We start from the raw sequence: 13929 nt of genomic DNA, 5'->3' as shown, positions 1-13929 counted from the left end.
AAGACATCCAATGAAAATAGTTACCATGTGGCATGTAAATACTTTTTTTATTGTTTGTTGTCCATTTTGTGAGCAAACGCCTTATTCTTACGGCATACTACATGACACTAAAAAGGAAAAGCAGGGCAAGAGAAGATTACTTGTCTTGAAACCGTTTGTTGAAATTGTTTATATGATACATACGTCACCGATACATACGTTATCAAATAATGTGAAGGTTTTGTTTTCTGTTTTCATTGTTTGTTCATTGTTGTCGCGACTCTGTGGTTGCCTGCGACGTTGTAAATGTGCGCACGCATGTTATTACGTCGCTCATTTTTTTGTTACGTTAAAATGATACATACGTTACCATAAAGCGTGTAAATATTTTTTTATTCTATTTCCATTGGTTGTCTTTCCTTTTGTGGGCCAACACTATTTTAATGAAACACAAATAAAAGAGATCAGTGTTGGCCCACAAAGCGAAAGAAAACCAATGAAACTAGAATAAATATTTACACGCTTCATGGTAACGTATGTATCATTTTAACGTAACAAAGAAGAATAAGCGACGTAAAAAGAAGCGTGCGCACATATACAACAGTTACATCACTGTTTTTATTCTCAGTGTTTTTAATAATTGATATATAACGTAATACAAAAAGCTATATTGTTGATGGAAAGTTGCGTGGCAAAGAATAAGTTTTTAAAAAGAAATATTCAAAATTGCACTAGTCTATACTGCAGATAAGAAGTTTTGTGTGAGAGCGGATTTTAAGCACGGGTCAGGTGGTCGATGTCGTCATATCCGGCGGTTCATGTGACAGGGTGTTGGTCAAGTGCTGAATCAATGCATGGAATCAAAAGGAAACGTTTTTTGGGTGATCACGAAAGCAACTTCTTCTCAACCACAGTTTGACACTTAAATGCGCGTAGGAGAGACGAGGTCAACGCATTCTAATTGCTTCCATAAAAAATATTTTTAAAATGGCAGCTCATTAGTTGAAAAACTACCTTTTTGTGAGTGTTAGGCAAACGTACGAGATAGAGTGAAGCACCTTATGATGCCATGTGATCGTTTTTCATATTCAACATAGTAATTAAAGGATAGGAGAGGTTTAATATAATAATTAGAGTAAAGGGTGGAGATAGAAATAGACTGGTGTTGGGAGGAAACAGAGAGGAACTTAGGCCGAAGGAATGAATATTCTTTATTAGCTTTTCGGGTTTTAGCAGTGTCCATGATATACATGTACAGTATATAGCGACCTTTAAATAATCGTTTAAAATAAGTACAATCGCTAAAAGCACAAACCCCGCACGTTATGGTCATTTCACAATTAGTGGTTACTTTTCACAAAGTAATGTTATCTGAACTTCAACAATTGCTAGCTTCTATCTGACTTCGGTAGCTGTGCTGTCTCATTGTGACGCTTACCACAAAAATGGCAGAAATGTGTTAGGTGAGGATTAGGTAGAATTGTCGAACTGAGGATACGCCGAAAGAAGGAGCTAACTGAGGCTGCTAAACGATAATTTATTACCCCCTTAGCGAGAATCCCCTCGGAGATAGATAGATCTACTGTTAGTACGATATTGTCTGTGAATGGTCCCTAAGCGACAACTGTGAACTGGTTCGGGTGTCAACGACATACTTGTTCATGACTCACAGGAGTTACTAAGAATATCAACATGGATAATTGTATAACCCAGAATGGAAGGCTGCCATGATTCTCTTGTAAAATTCCGATCGGCTTCAGGAAGCCACGCTATGACGGTGTTGGTTTGCGCCTGCTATACATGAAAGGTTGAAATGAGCTGAAAAAAGTTTTCTGACCCTTATGGAAATTACAGGATGCGCGCGCCGTTCTTTGGTTCAGACACAAAAGTTTATTCTGGGGAGAAATACAGCCAAGGAGAGATTAAATCTCGTCTCTGCCGGTACATTTCACTTTATTCACCATAGTTGTACATTTGTATCAGTTACAACGCATCATGCCAAACTTCAGGACGACGTTCGCCAACCAATTGATCAACATTTACAGGAAAAGGGCGTGCTCATCGTATAACTTTATGCAATTGAGCGAAAAGGACAAGCACCATTCCAGTTTAGACTGCAGCCAAGTGAAATCTTTTAAAGAAATACCTGGCCCTGGAGGGCTGCCTTATTTCGGGAGCCTTTTAGATTACATAACAGGTAAGTATTTGGAAAAATGACTGCTGTATAAAATACAAGTATAATGGTGCCTCTTTCACCCCCTAGAGTCATTGAACGAACATCTTTTTCTCTGATCTGTGGGGAAAAGCGAGTAAAAGTTTGAAAACGAACATCCATATTTTACAGCATTTCCGCAGCCACGTTGTTTCCTTATGGCATTTCAGTTTCACTGGACTTCGTGACCAGAGTTTCATTGGACTTTTTCGACCTTTTAAGCATTTTACTAAAAAAAAAATTGCAAATAGTACAAACATTAACCATGCATGTTTATGCATAAGAAAGAAGTACTTACGTGTTTATTCAGTTGTGAAAGTAAACCAAAAGTGAAAGAAAACTAAATATGTAGTAAGCGTACGTTTTGTTTATTGTTTCTTTTTCCCAAAAAAAAAATTAACAAATATTATGCATTTCACTCACAGACATTAAATTGGCGGAGACATTAAGAGATTTAAAAAAAGTTTCACAAGTACCCCATCTTTACGCCCTTTGCAGGTTTTATATAGACGTACGGCCAATGTCCTTTTTTTACCTCCGCCAAGGAGGTTTTTTTTACCCCTGTTTGTCTGTCTGTCATCAACATGGCTCAAAACGTTATGCACCGATTTTGATGAAATTTTCAGGAACTGTCAGAAGTGGACCAAGGAACAAATGATTAGTTTTTGGTGGTGATCCGGATCAATAATCAGCCAATAATCAATAATCAAAAATATCGAAAATTTAGGGGTGAAACGGCATTGGATGGAGACTTTGCCGCCTTGGCGGAGGTCTGCGCTCTCTGAGTGCTTTTCTAGTTTTGTCCTGTTTACCTTTTAGGCTCCTTTGTTCAAGTGTTCAGCCTGGTTCAGTTAGTATTAATGCAAAGGTACAATATACATAGGTACTAGGTTCGGCTGACTCATACTAGAATTATATAGATTTATTGCGTGTGTGCGATCCAGGATAAAAAACAAAGTATTCACGGCCTAATATATTATATAAGCTTTGTACATAGCTGAAGTACGGGCTGTGCACTCCGTTTAACGATTATGTTTACTCTTTCCTCTTATTATTTTGGCCTCTAAGTAACTTTTCACTTGTGTTGAATATTTAAGGAGCCAAGTGTGCTCGTATGCGCATGGAAAAAAGGACAGAACAAAATATTTTATTTTAAACATTCATCGACGCCTCCATTTTGTTCATTATGCAATATTTCACGCGCCTTAGGCAGCTGCGAGACCCATTAGTATTAAAATAGCAAAAAAATGGGTCATGTGAAAAATAGGCCTATGTATCATACTAATCTATATGTGTAACGTTTAAATGAACAAGCATTTCATATTCGTATTCGATTTCACCAGGTCTGACGAAAATCCGGGGCACAAGTCGAAGGGTCTTGTGGTCGTACTCCGCGACCTTAGTTGGTTGAAATGTGTGTTTTGTATATTTTGTCAAGTATATATATATATATATATATATATATATATATATATATATATATATATATACAACACAATATATAAATGAAATTATCACTGTAACATGATTATCATCTTTTTCTGTGCCCCCGACAATGGTTCAGGAAAACATTTCTATAGAAAATATTTCATATAAAAAAGGCCTTATAAAATGCAGGTATAAACACAATTAGTTCCAGTTACTACATGTACATCAAACATAAGACCCCATTCCCATACCTCGCTCGATCTAGCAGGATCGCTCCAACTCCGAGGGGATTATCGTTAAATTGCTTTCAGCTTAGGCGACTTAGATGTCTGTCACGCCTACTGAAGCTGCTGAACTACAGTTAATTACCCCCTTACAGCTTCAATAAGCGTGTCAGACATTAGAGCTGCTTAAGTTGCATGTAATTTAGCTAGAAACCTCTCAGAGATGGATCGATCCTGCTAGGTCGATCTAGGTATGGGAAAGGGGTCTAAGAGCACGTAGTTTAAGAGTTAAAGTGATCACTTTTATTAGTGATCGTTATTATCATTATTATTATTATTATTATTATTATTATTATTTATTAGGAACGCATGACTACCGGAAAATGCGGGAAATCTTGGAGTCTCTCCATGAAAATTACGGCCCGGTTGTCAAGGAGACGAGATCAGGTGACACGTTTGTCCACCTTTTTCACCTGGACGACATCTGTAGTGTCCTGCGTAATGGCCAGGTCAAGACGGACGTTTATCCATTGTTTCCGCCATTAATGTTCTACAGAAAGTGGAGAAGGATTGGTCTTGGCATTGGCAACGTGTAAGAAAGCACATTACTCCCTTTAACTATTTCAGTGTTTAAAATCAGCCAGAGTTTTCTTCGGATTGAGTAACGTAACTTTTTATTTATTTATTTTTTTAATCTATAAAAGGGCCTGGACGGACTAAAAAAACGGCTGTAGCCCCAATAATCTATCCTAAAATTTGAAACCAAAATGTGGTCTACGGGTACTAAGTTCATGTAACCCAAATATATTTAAGTTTATGTCTTAATTAAAAGTTAGGTGTCTCCTGATACACAACAGTCGCAGTATTCAATTAGTCTATTGGTCTATTAGTTTAGAGCTGTTTTTCGGACTGTATCTTTTTTTTTGTGAAGTCTGAAACAAAATCCACCACGTGACGAGATGATGGACGTCTGCAACCGTTATTGTGCCGTTCAAATACAGGGTAGGCTCTCTTTTTTTTTATATTTGAACTAAGATGACTCTTGTGAGATCCTACCGGTAAACACTGAACGCTAAACCCTTTAACCAATTTTGCATTATGAATCCTGGATTATGAAATCTTCTTTTTCAACAAGGAAATCATGTTCTTCGATATGGAAGCAGTTCGATGGCCTAATATAAATGATTTTTCTTTGATAATGCATGATTCACTAGTTTAAATGTAGGACAGATTAACCAATATTTCATCGATGGAGAGTGATTTGTTTTGTTTTAACTGGTGACGTGAAGGTAAGTCTAGGATACCTTATTGCAATATCTTTAAATTAAAAAATATTAAGAAGTGTATTCTGTGTTGTTACATTGTATCTATAGTTTTAATTTCAACTTTTTCATTGTGAGCTATTTTATAAAAGACATTCTGCTTTTTGTTGCATTTTCCTAATTATTTCGGTGGTCTTGTTCGTGCTTTTATGGACCAATCCAACAGAAACAGACATAAAGCGGTCACTTTTTATAAATCCCTATTTTAGCAACGGAGAAGAGTGGCGCACACTGCGTGGCCTGGTCGAAAACCACATCTTACGACCAAACATCGTTGCTGAATATTTGCCGTTTATTACTGAGGTTGCTGACGATTTCATAACACGGCTGCCCGGCATTCAGACAGCAAACGGAGAAGTCCCGAACCTTTACGAGGAATTTGCTAAATGGCACCTTAAATGTAAGTATATGCAGCGCTATTCGTGCCATTAAAATACATGTATAGTTGTTGAAATAATTTAGCGGTTCTGTTTTAGTTTTAGTTCGCCCCCTTGGGAATACAACGGTTTAGCCACCGGTCCAAAACAGAAACACTGGGTACAACGTTTTACGAGACTGGCTTCTTTTTATTTATTTATTTATTTATTTATTTATTTATTTATTATTGCATTTGTCACGGGGACCAGGGGTTACGTTCACAAGCAATATTTTGTGACCCCAAATACGATGTTTTAAATTTTTGCTGTAAAGTAGTATTGTTGGTAGTACACGTACATGTACAGGGGTAGTATCAGCAGCAGAAATAGAAGTTTTGGGTATCGGTGGTAGTAGCAGTACCAGTAGTGTAGGTCTAAAGTCTGAGGGTAAAAACACGGTAATTATTAATCATGCATTGTACAACCCATAATTGGATCTATTTAAAGCAACAACTTATAAATCTCGATTATTTTAATCATGGCGTGAGTGAATAAGTATAGAACTAGATTTGAATGCTGGTATGGGGCAGCTAAAATTATAAACGAAATATCGCGAGCTTGCCCTGGGGTATATAAAAAGTAGGAGCGGCTAAACCCTCTTTTATGGATCATATTGAAATACTGATTTGCTCAATTTCGATCAAAGTTCCCTTCACTTCATGTATATTGCAATTCTTCCAGCCACTGCCAGAAATATTTTTGAGATACATCCGGGCTTCTTTGATAATGAGGTCAACGAGTTCTTTGACGTCCGCTCCATGATAGAGGCCACGCAAACCCTCGTTCGCAGCGCCACGCGCCTGTATTACTCGCTTCCTCTGTACAGATATGTGAGAACTGCGCAGTGGAATACCATGGTGAAGAGTGCGGATTACTTGTTTGGGTAAATACAACCTCTCCCCCCCCCCCCACCCCACACACACACACACTCACTAACAGGGATACTTTATTTTTTTACGTTACATAGTAAAAGTTTTTTCACTGACTTCGTGTGTGCTCTCGTCTGTATTCTGAGACGACAAAAATGATGGAATGCATAAATAGGTTTATTTTCTCCATATCTAATTAGAAGCAACGAAACGGAATTAAATTACTTCTTTATTTAAAAATTGTGCGACTGGAATCTGGTTTATCTACTGATATGTTATTTTATTTGTATTTGATTATTAAACACACATTACCTCATCAGTTCGGTATTCGTAAACTAAATCAAAGTAATATTTGCAATGTTATTTTTATCAGGGGTTTGCAAAAACTTTTGGACCGGGCGGTCGAAGACATTAAGGTCCTCTCCGCCACAGACCAGTTGCCAGATGACAAATATAGTTTCCTGCGACATGTAATGTCCCGTTCAGGTAACCTCTTACACGCGGTGCTACATGCACCAGTCAAATATATAGACGGCGCTCTCTACATGTTTATTAGAACGAACACACATTTTACCGAACTGTGATTGGATAATATTCAAACAGTAATCATGACGTACCCATTCCAGGTGATATCCCGTACAGTGAGTGGGGCATGCTGTCATTGGATATGATATTCGATGGACTCATTGCGGTAAGAACGAAATGAAAAGGAAGGAAGGGGGGGATGGTGCGCGCCCTCCGTTAATTATTAGCGTTCCTTCCGTTACCCTTCTCACTCTCTAAGCAAGGCTTGTGTAACGTACAGAGTAGGCTTTGTAAATTCTACTCATGCTCTCTTAAACCATCAAAACATAATGGTATACCTGCAGATTACCCTTTACAGAGAGATTCTTCATAATTCGCACATTTTTATTGATTGACCGCTGCATCGGTATGGGTATTGTATATCTGTCAACTTGTACGAGCGTTCAATTCAGATTTTAATGTCATTTTTCTTGCTTTCCGTTCATCGATTATCAATTATAACAGTTCGGTATTTTTTCATTCGATACAAAGTGTAATTAATTCACGTCCGTATAATAACACTTTTCTAGACACCAGCCGTTTTGATTTGGAATCTGTTCACGCTTTCGAAGTACAGTCACGTGCAAGACAAGCTATTCGAGGAAGTAGAGAAAACCGTGCCGAGAGGGGAAAATGTGACGAAGGACCACATCAAGAAGATGAAGTACATGAAAGCTTTTCTTAAGGAGACCTCCAGGTCTGTGAAATACCACATCTTACAAAATAAATGTTTTCAATATTATAGTAATGGGTCTTTTGCAATTATAGATAAAATACTAGGAAATGTGCTATGATAGCTTCTTCGTACATCAGATAAAGTCAGATTTTTTTCAAACCACAACATCTCAGCGTATGACAAACGATTTCATCAGGGAATATATCATGCAAGGCATTTCCAAATGTTGATGAATCAAAAAGTCAAAATTTCTTATGCATGCCAAAATGTTAATCTTTTGATGAATATAGGGAGGCTATATAGCAAGTGTATTTCCTAGAATAATATATTCATTGTAAATATGTGACAATTTTTTACTCTGGATGAATAACAAATTATGACGCACACATGCCGAGGTAGTGGTTAGCAAATTATTTAAAGTGATAAGACTCAGAATTGCATTCTATTCACTAAAGCGAAATCACAGCATATAAGGCCACATTTTTTAATTTTATGGATGACATCCTGCGCGCGCACGGATTTTCGCCCGTTCTCCAAAAAAAAAAAAAAAGCCCCCCCCCCCAGCCCCCAACGAAGTCGGTTGTCGCAAACGTTGTTATTGAATTTGCAAGGAAATGAGCTTTCTGCGCATGCGTATTTTCGCCACGTGGAAATGCGGCCACTTTGCTGTCAAATTCATCTCTAGGTTTACTTTCAAATTACACAACAATAAAAGTCATCAAGAGAACGGGCGCCATCGTTTTGGATTGGTATGCCATTGATATTGGGCATGGAGATATCACCTTTTTACAATTGTGCGAAAGGCTGGCGGCGGCCGAAACATTTCTGTGACATTCTGTATAAAGCAGCACATTAATACCAGGTTTTCTGTAGCGAAAAAAGGGTCGACAAGGGCGTCGAGGTATTTGGTGGGCTGAAGGTCGGACAGGCCACCTGACAGTTTAGCTGCTTCGTGTGAGTTGAAGTTGACAAAATGGCATCGTCTGAAATGACCTTTAATAGATTTGGTAGTATTAAGCATATCTTTGCATCATTTTTTAAACATTTCTGTGAAGTGTTCAAAATGTTTTAATATTCTGAGAATACAAATAAAGACGCACTGTTTGATTGATATTTGTTTTATTGATTGCTATACCAAATGAATGCATGAAATAACCTTAAATAGATTTGGTAATATGAAGTATATCAATTCATGACTTTTTTTTACATTTCTACGAAGTATTCACAATGCTTTAATATTTTGAGAGCATGGATAAAGACATATTGTTAGTTTGATACGTGTTTCTGTGGTTAAATTTGTGTTTCCAGCTGTGTACTGACAGCATTCCTTTACTTAAGCAGTTTTTTTTTTTTGGACTGTTTTTTTTTTTCGCCCTCTCGCACCGATTTTGGGGTACCCAGAGGATGTCATCCATAAAAATAAAAAAGTGTGGCCTAACCTTAAAGCACAAATTAGCACGTGTACACGTGTGTTGACTTTGAATTAAATGAGCGTCTCTGCTGTCATAAATGCCAGTTTACACTTGTGCTGTAACGGCTTATCTTAAAAATGTCATATTTTTTCTGTTACAGGTTTTTTCCTCTTACGGTGGAACTCACCAGAATTCCGCAGCAGGACACGGTGGTTGGTGGATACCATATACCAAAGGGGGTATAACCAGCTTAGCACATACTAAAAGAATGTTTATAAAGATATATTTGAAAGTGTTTAATAAAGATAGTATGCCTTCTTTGCCTGACAGTGGCGTATTACTACACAGTGGATCTTTACTAAACTCTTTTTTTAGAATTTCTATTTGAGATCCAATAAGATTATTTGGACGCCTCAACATAAAGCGTTTGATATGGAATGACAAACAATAAAACACAACCTTGTGATGAACGCTGTTTTCCGTTGAACGTTTGTTTGGTGAAATTTGGTTCTCGAATGCACAGTAGCCTTGCCCTGAGATCTCTATCATTTCTTGGAACAATTTGCCACATATGTTATTATCATTTCTTTCGGGATTACAATGTTTTCGATATCTGCATGGTCCATTATTTGTGGTCATGGCAACTATGTAAATAATTTTAAAGTGATGATAATAATAATTCGTCACAGCATTATGTACAACTTGTAAAGTACAACTTAAAATTTAAAAACACACCAACCAAGTTTTAAAGCTATAACAATTTCTCCATAAACGAAGAGCTGATTTATACATTTTGGCCGGGTAAGCCGTGGCGCCATCTATACCAATACATCATTCATGTGCCTTTTCCTTACAGACGATTCTTTCTCTGAACAGCCTCGTGTTCTACCACAGCCCAGAATATTTCGTGGCTCCTGAACAGTTTCAACCTGATCGCTGGCTTCGAGAAAACACCTCTGAGGATTATAACCCGTACACGCTGCTGCCGTTTGGCCACGGGACCCGGATGTGCCTAGGTTGGGACATGATCTCTCTCTCTCTCTCTCTCTCTCTCTCTCTCTCTCTCTGTGTGTGCTCTGTATATGTGTGTGCGTGTCTGTGTGTGTGTGTGTGTGCGGGACCTATTTTGAAATTCACACGTATATTTGGTATTTGTTCTTCTTTTCTTTGGTTTTGATGCTTTACATTCGTTCTTGGTCTGATCTCCCCCATTTTCCTTCCGTTTTTTTCTTCTCTCTTCTTTCCCTTGCCCGATATCTTGCTCTTTTCTCTTTCCATTTCCCTTTTTCACATTCTTGGAATATTTAACCAAAAACATATTTGTTTTTGAAGGTCGAAGATTTGCGGAGCTGGAGCTGAGTGTGATGCTAGTGAAGATCTTGCAGAGGTACCGCCTGCAGTGGGTGGGTAGTGTGGACATGGGTCAAGAGTTCCACTCCGTGCACGTGCCAGACTGTCCGGCAAGGGTCAGATTTATTGAGCGTCAGGAGATGCAGCAATGAGATATCTAAGACTGGACAATTGCCAAGTGAATCATGAGTGACTTACAGCTCTTGTTATCAGTGTGGTTCTGTTTGTTGGTTATAACGTAATGTCCAATCCTTTACATCTTAGAAAAAAAATGCTGCTCTCTTTTGAAAACCAGATTTTTTCTTGACCAAATTCAAATCCTATCTCTCTCTCTCTCTATCAATTCCAGTCTCGCTCTTACAACACACATCTCTCTCATGTCTTGCTCTCTCTCTCTCTCTCCACATCTCACCTGGCAGCCACGAGAGTAACAAGTAGAATCAGCTTCATTATCTTGGCGGGAAAATAGTTGTCGTCTGCTTACTGACGGACCGAGTGACTCGAATCTTGACAGGAATCTAAGTCGATCCAAACTAGAACAAGACATGCGTTTTATACAATTCTGAGACACAAAATGAATACGTAATGATAATATTTATTTCCACTTAGGATATCTGTCTTGAATGTCGGGTTAGTTAATTATTTTCTAAGTTTTATATGACAATTACACACACCGGACAATAGAAGAGTCACTCCTACTGAACCAATACTTAGGGGGAGATAAATGACTGTGGAATGATATGCTGGTATCATTTTATTAACATCAAATTTCACAAAAGAAACGGTTCTGACTGAACAATTCAACTGTATCGATATTCTGACATTGCTTATATTCCGCCTCTTCAGGTTAATAACTTTGATTACTCTGATTCAGGGGGTGACACTTCTATCGTCCAGTGTGTGTATTATTCAAATAAGAAAATATTCATAAAATAGATAGAACGACTGTCCTTACCTCATGCTTTGTTATATACTGAGGTTCTTTGTATTATCATATCAATACTATTTCATTCCTTTTCACGCCTAACGAGCCTCAATTAGTGGCAAATCCACGGGAAACAAGGTCCTTAGCGACCAAAAACCTTTAGGGGGTATTAGGCCTCAAATTTCCAATACAATTCTTCCAGTGGGAGTAACTGCCTGGTGTAACGTCCTTGTTAACTATTTCCATATACTGGAGCCTTGGACGTACGCGATAATTACTGGTTAATAAAAAACTTCTCAGGTGCGGCCCCTGCAGAGACGCTGAGGGCGTGTCAGAAAGGTCTTTGACATCAGTCCATTATAATTTGTAATTATAATTTGTAATTGCTGCTAAGTTTGAGTCGTCTTTACACGAGTGAATACGAAAAGTGTCCAGTAATGAATTACACATTGTATCACACCCGAAAGGAACAATTCACCGCACTAACTTTGCCAATCTATGAACCACAGTAAAATACCTTATGACGTCACTAAATAATAAAGACCGAAGGCATGTTGTGTTCTGAATCTGTTTATTTGTTAGTTAGTGGTCATCTCAAAAAATCAACATGTTTTCTCAAAAAAATTAAAAATAAAAAAAATAAGAAAGGATAGGAAACGCATGCATCACACTGACACAATGCCTGTCACCTAGATATGTCTGGTGAGCTAGAAATCACATTATACTGGTAGAACTACAAAGGATATTGCAATATATCTGGTTATATTTCAGAGAAAAAATATTTTTATCGTAGTAAAAAAACCAGTCGCTTTTGTTCTCTCTAAAACCAAGCGGGTATGTGTGTGTTCAGATGATCTTTTATGTTGATAGAAACAGTAAGTACATCTCTGAATACCAAAGAAAGGCTCTGGTTAATACAAGAAGAAATTTTTTAAGTTACAATTTAAAATTTTGATTATATTTATCACAGTCTTGAAGTTGTTGAGCATTAATATTATTTGAAGATAGAGGACGCGAGTTCTGTAGATTTCGAATATCAGAAAAAGAGAAACTGGTGGTAAATAAATGTTTTTTTAAAATTAAAATTACAACGGTTTGTTTTCACAAGCTTGAAACTGAGGTGCGTTTTTATTACTGAAAACTGACCGCGATCTTGAACGGGCTTAGTATTCTCTTCAACTCATTTGTTTTATGTATTTCTGAGGCAACAATTATATTGAAACTCTTCGTTACTAAACGTGAAGACTCATCAAATAACAAGAAAATTAACTTGGAAGTGCACTTGGTAGATTCAAGAGAAATTGAGACTAAGAGGGGAAAAAACACAAAATGATGTCACTTTCTTATCTTCAGCTTTAGTGGAAAAAGAAAATTCAGCAGTCAGGCTTTCTCTATACAGAGAAGTTGCGTGGAAAATTTCATCTCGGTTTGTGGACGAATACCTCGGCGAAAGACTGGTTCTGTGGCCACTAATTACAGTTTTACTTGTACAGGATAGAAAACACCACACTATCTGACACACCCGTCTCATTCAAACACATGATATTTTGGATATCTGTCTAATAATTAGAAGAAGAGGAATACATTCCATGAACCCTGAATTTCATTGTAAGACAAACAACAAAAAATGAAAAAGAAAAGGACGTTATTATTCAACTCAGCGTCTTTGTGACATCATGTTGGCAAATTAACCCTTACCATTCAACCTTGGGGTATGTACAACTAGAAAGACATGTACGACAGTATTTTACGAGTATTTGACACGGTAGTAATTGCCTTAAGTAGGTCGTAAAGATTTTTATTGCAATTAGCAAACGAGAAAAGGATTGGAAATCGCCGGACCTGACTTAATCCTGTGACTTGTCTGCTTTAATTAAAGGGCACACTCTCTCTCTCTCTCTCTCTCTCACACACACACACACACACACACACACACAGAATAAAGTTTACACATTATGAGAATTTTGTTAATGCATTTTTCACACAAATTAAGATGACAGAGCCTGGAATTTCCGAAATCATCCGATGAACACCATTTAAAAAAAAAAAAAACAGCTAATCATCAAATACAAATAAACGCGTCTCCCCGAAAGATAAACCCACATTTTCGCTGACAAATTAGTACGAACTTGCTACCCTTTTCATGAATAGATTCAAAACGCCTTTGGTACTTAGTAGTTTAATAAGCCTTAGGTCTATTAGATGTCCTCTGTTGTCTCCAAAGGTGATAGAGGTGATAATCCTCCACCCATTTAATGGCCTTTTGATGCAAATCAATCCTCTCTCCCTCTCTCTCTCTTAGTGTAGATGTACGTGCGCGCGCGCGCGCGCGTGTGTGTGTGTATGTGTGTGTTGCGAGGCTTCATAATCTAATAAATGTAGCTCTTGACATAAGTGGAGAATTTGGAGGTCTCTTTTTGCATTTAAAGACATGTATGTGGATTACAGAAAGCTCATCCTTCTGTTAAAAAATTATATTTCTTGCCGATGATTTGCACTGCATGTTTTATCTTAGCATGTGTGTGAGAGAGAGAGAGAGAGAGAGAGGGCGC

General features: G+C 37.6%; 1 protein-coding gene across 1 annotated transcript; it reads left to right on the top strand.

Annotated features, from left to right (window-relative positions):
* The first annotated feature begins 1881 nt into the window (after nt 1-1881).
* On the top strand, nt 1882-11934 carry LOC106154038 (putative cytochrome P450 CYP44). The gene is made up of 10 exons (XM_086995808.1): nt 1882-2176; nt 4207-4435; nt 5375-5565; nt 6263-6464; nt 6824-6936; nt 7077-7141; nt 7545-7711; nt 9263-9341; nt 9959-10118; nt 10435-11934. Exons 1-10 carry the CDS (start codon nt 1975-1977, stop codon nt 10602-10604), a joined length of 1578 nt encoding a protein of 525 aa, XP_086851934.1. The 5' UTR covers nt 1882-1974; the 3' UTR covers nt 10605-11934.
* Nucleotides 11935-13929: the final 1995 nt, after the last annotated feature.

The sequence above is a fragment of the Lingula anatina genome, chromosome 9, assembly GCF_051362555.1.
Source record: "Lingula anatina isolate TDL-2025a chromosome 9, LinAna3.0, whole genome shotgun sequence".
Classification (NCBI taxonomy): Eukaryota; Metazoa; Brachiopoda; class Lingulata; order Lingulida; family Lingulidae; genus Lingula; species Lingula anatina.
This window is presented reverse-complemented; position numbering and strand designations above follow the sequence as displayed.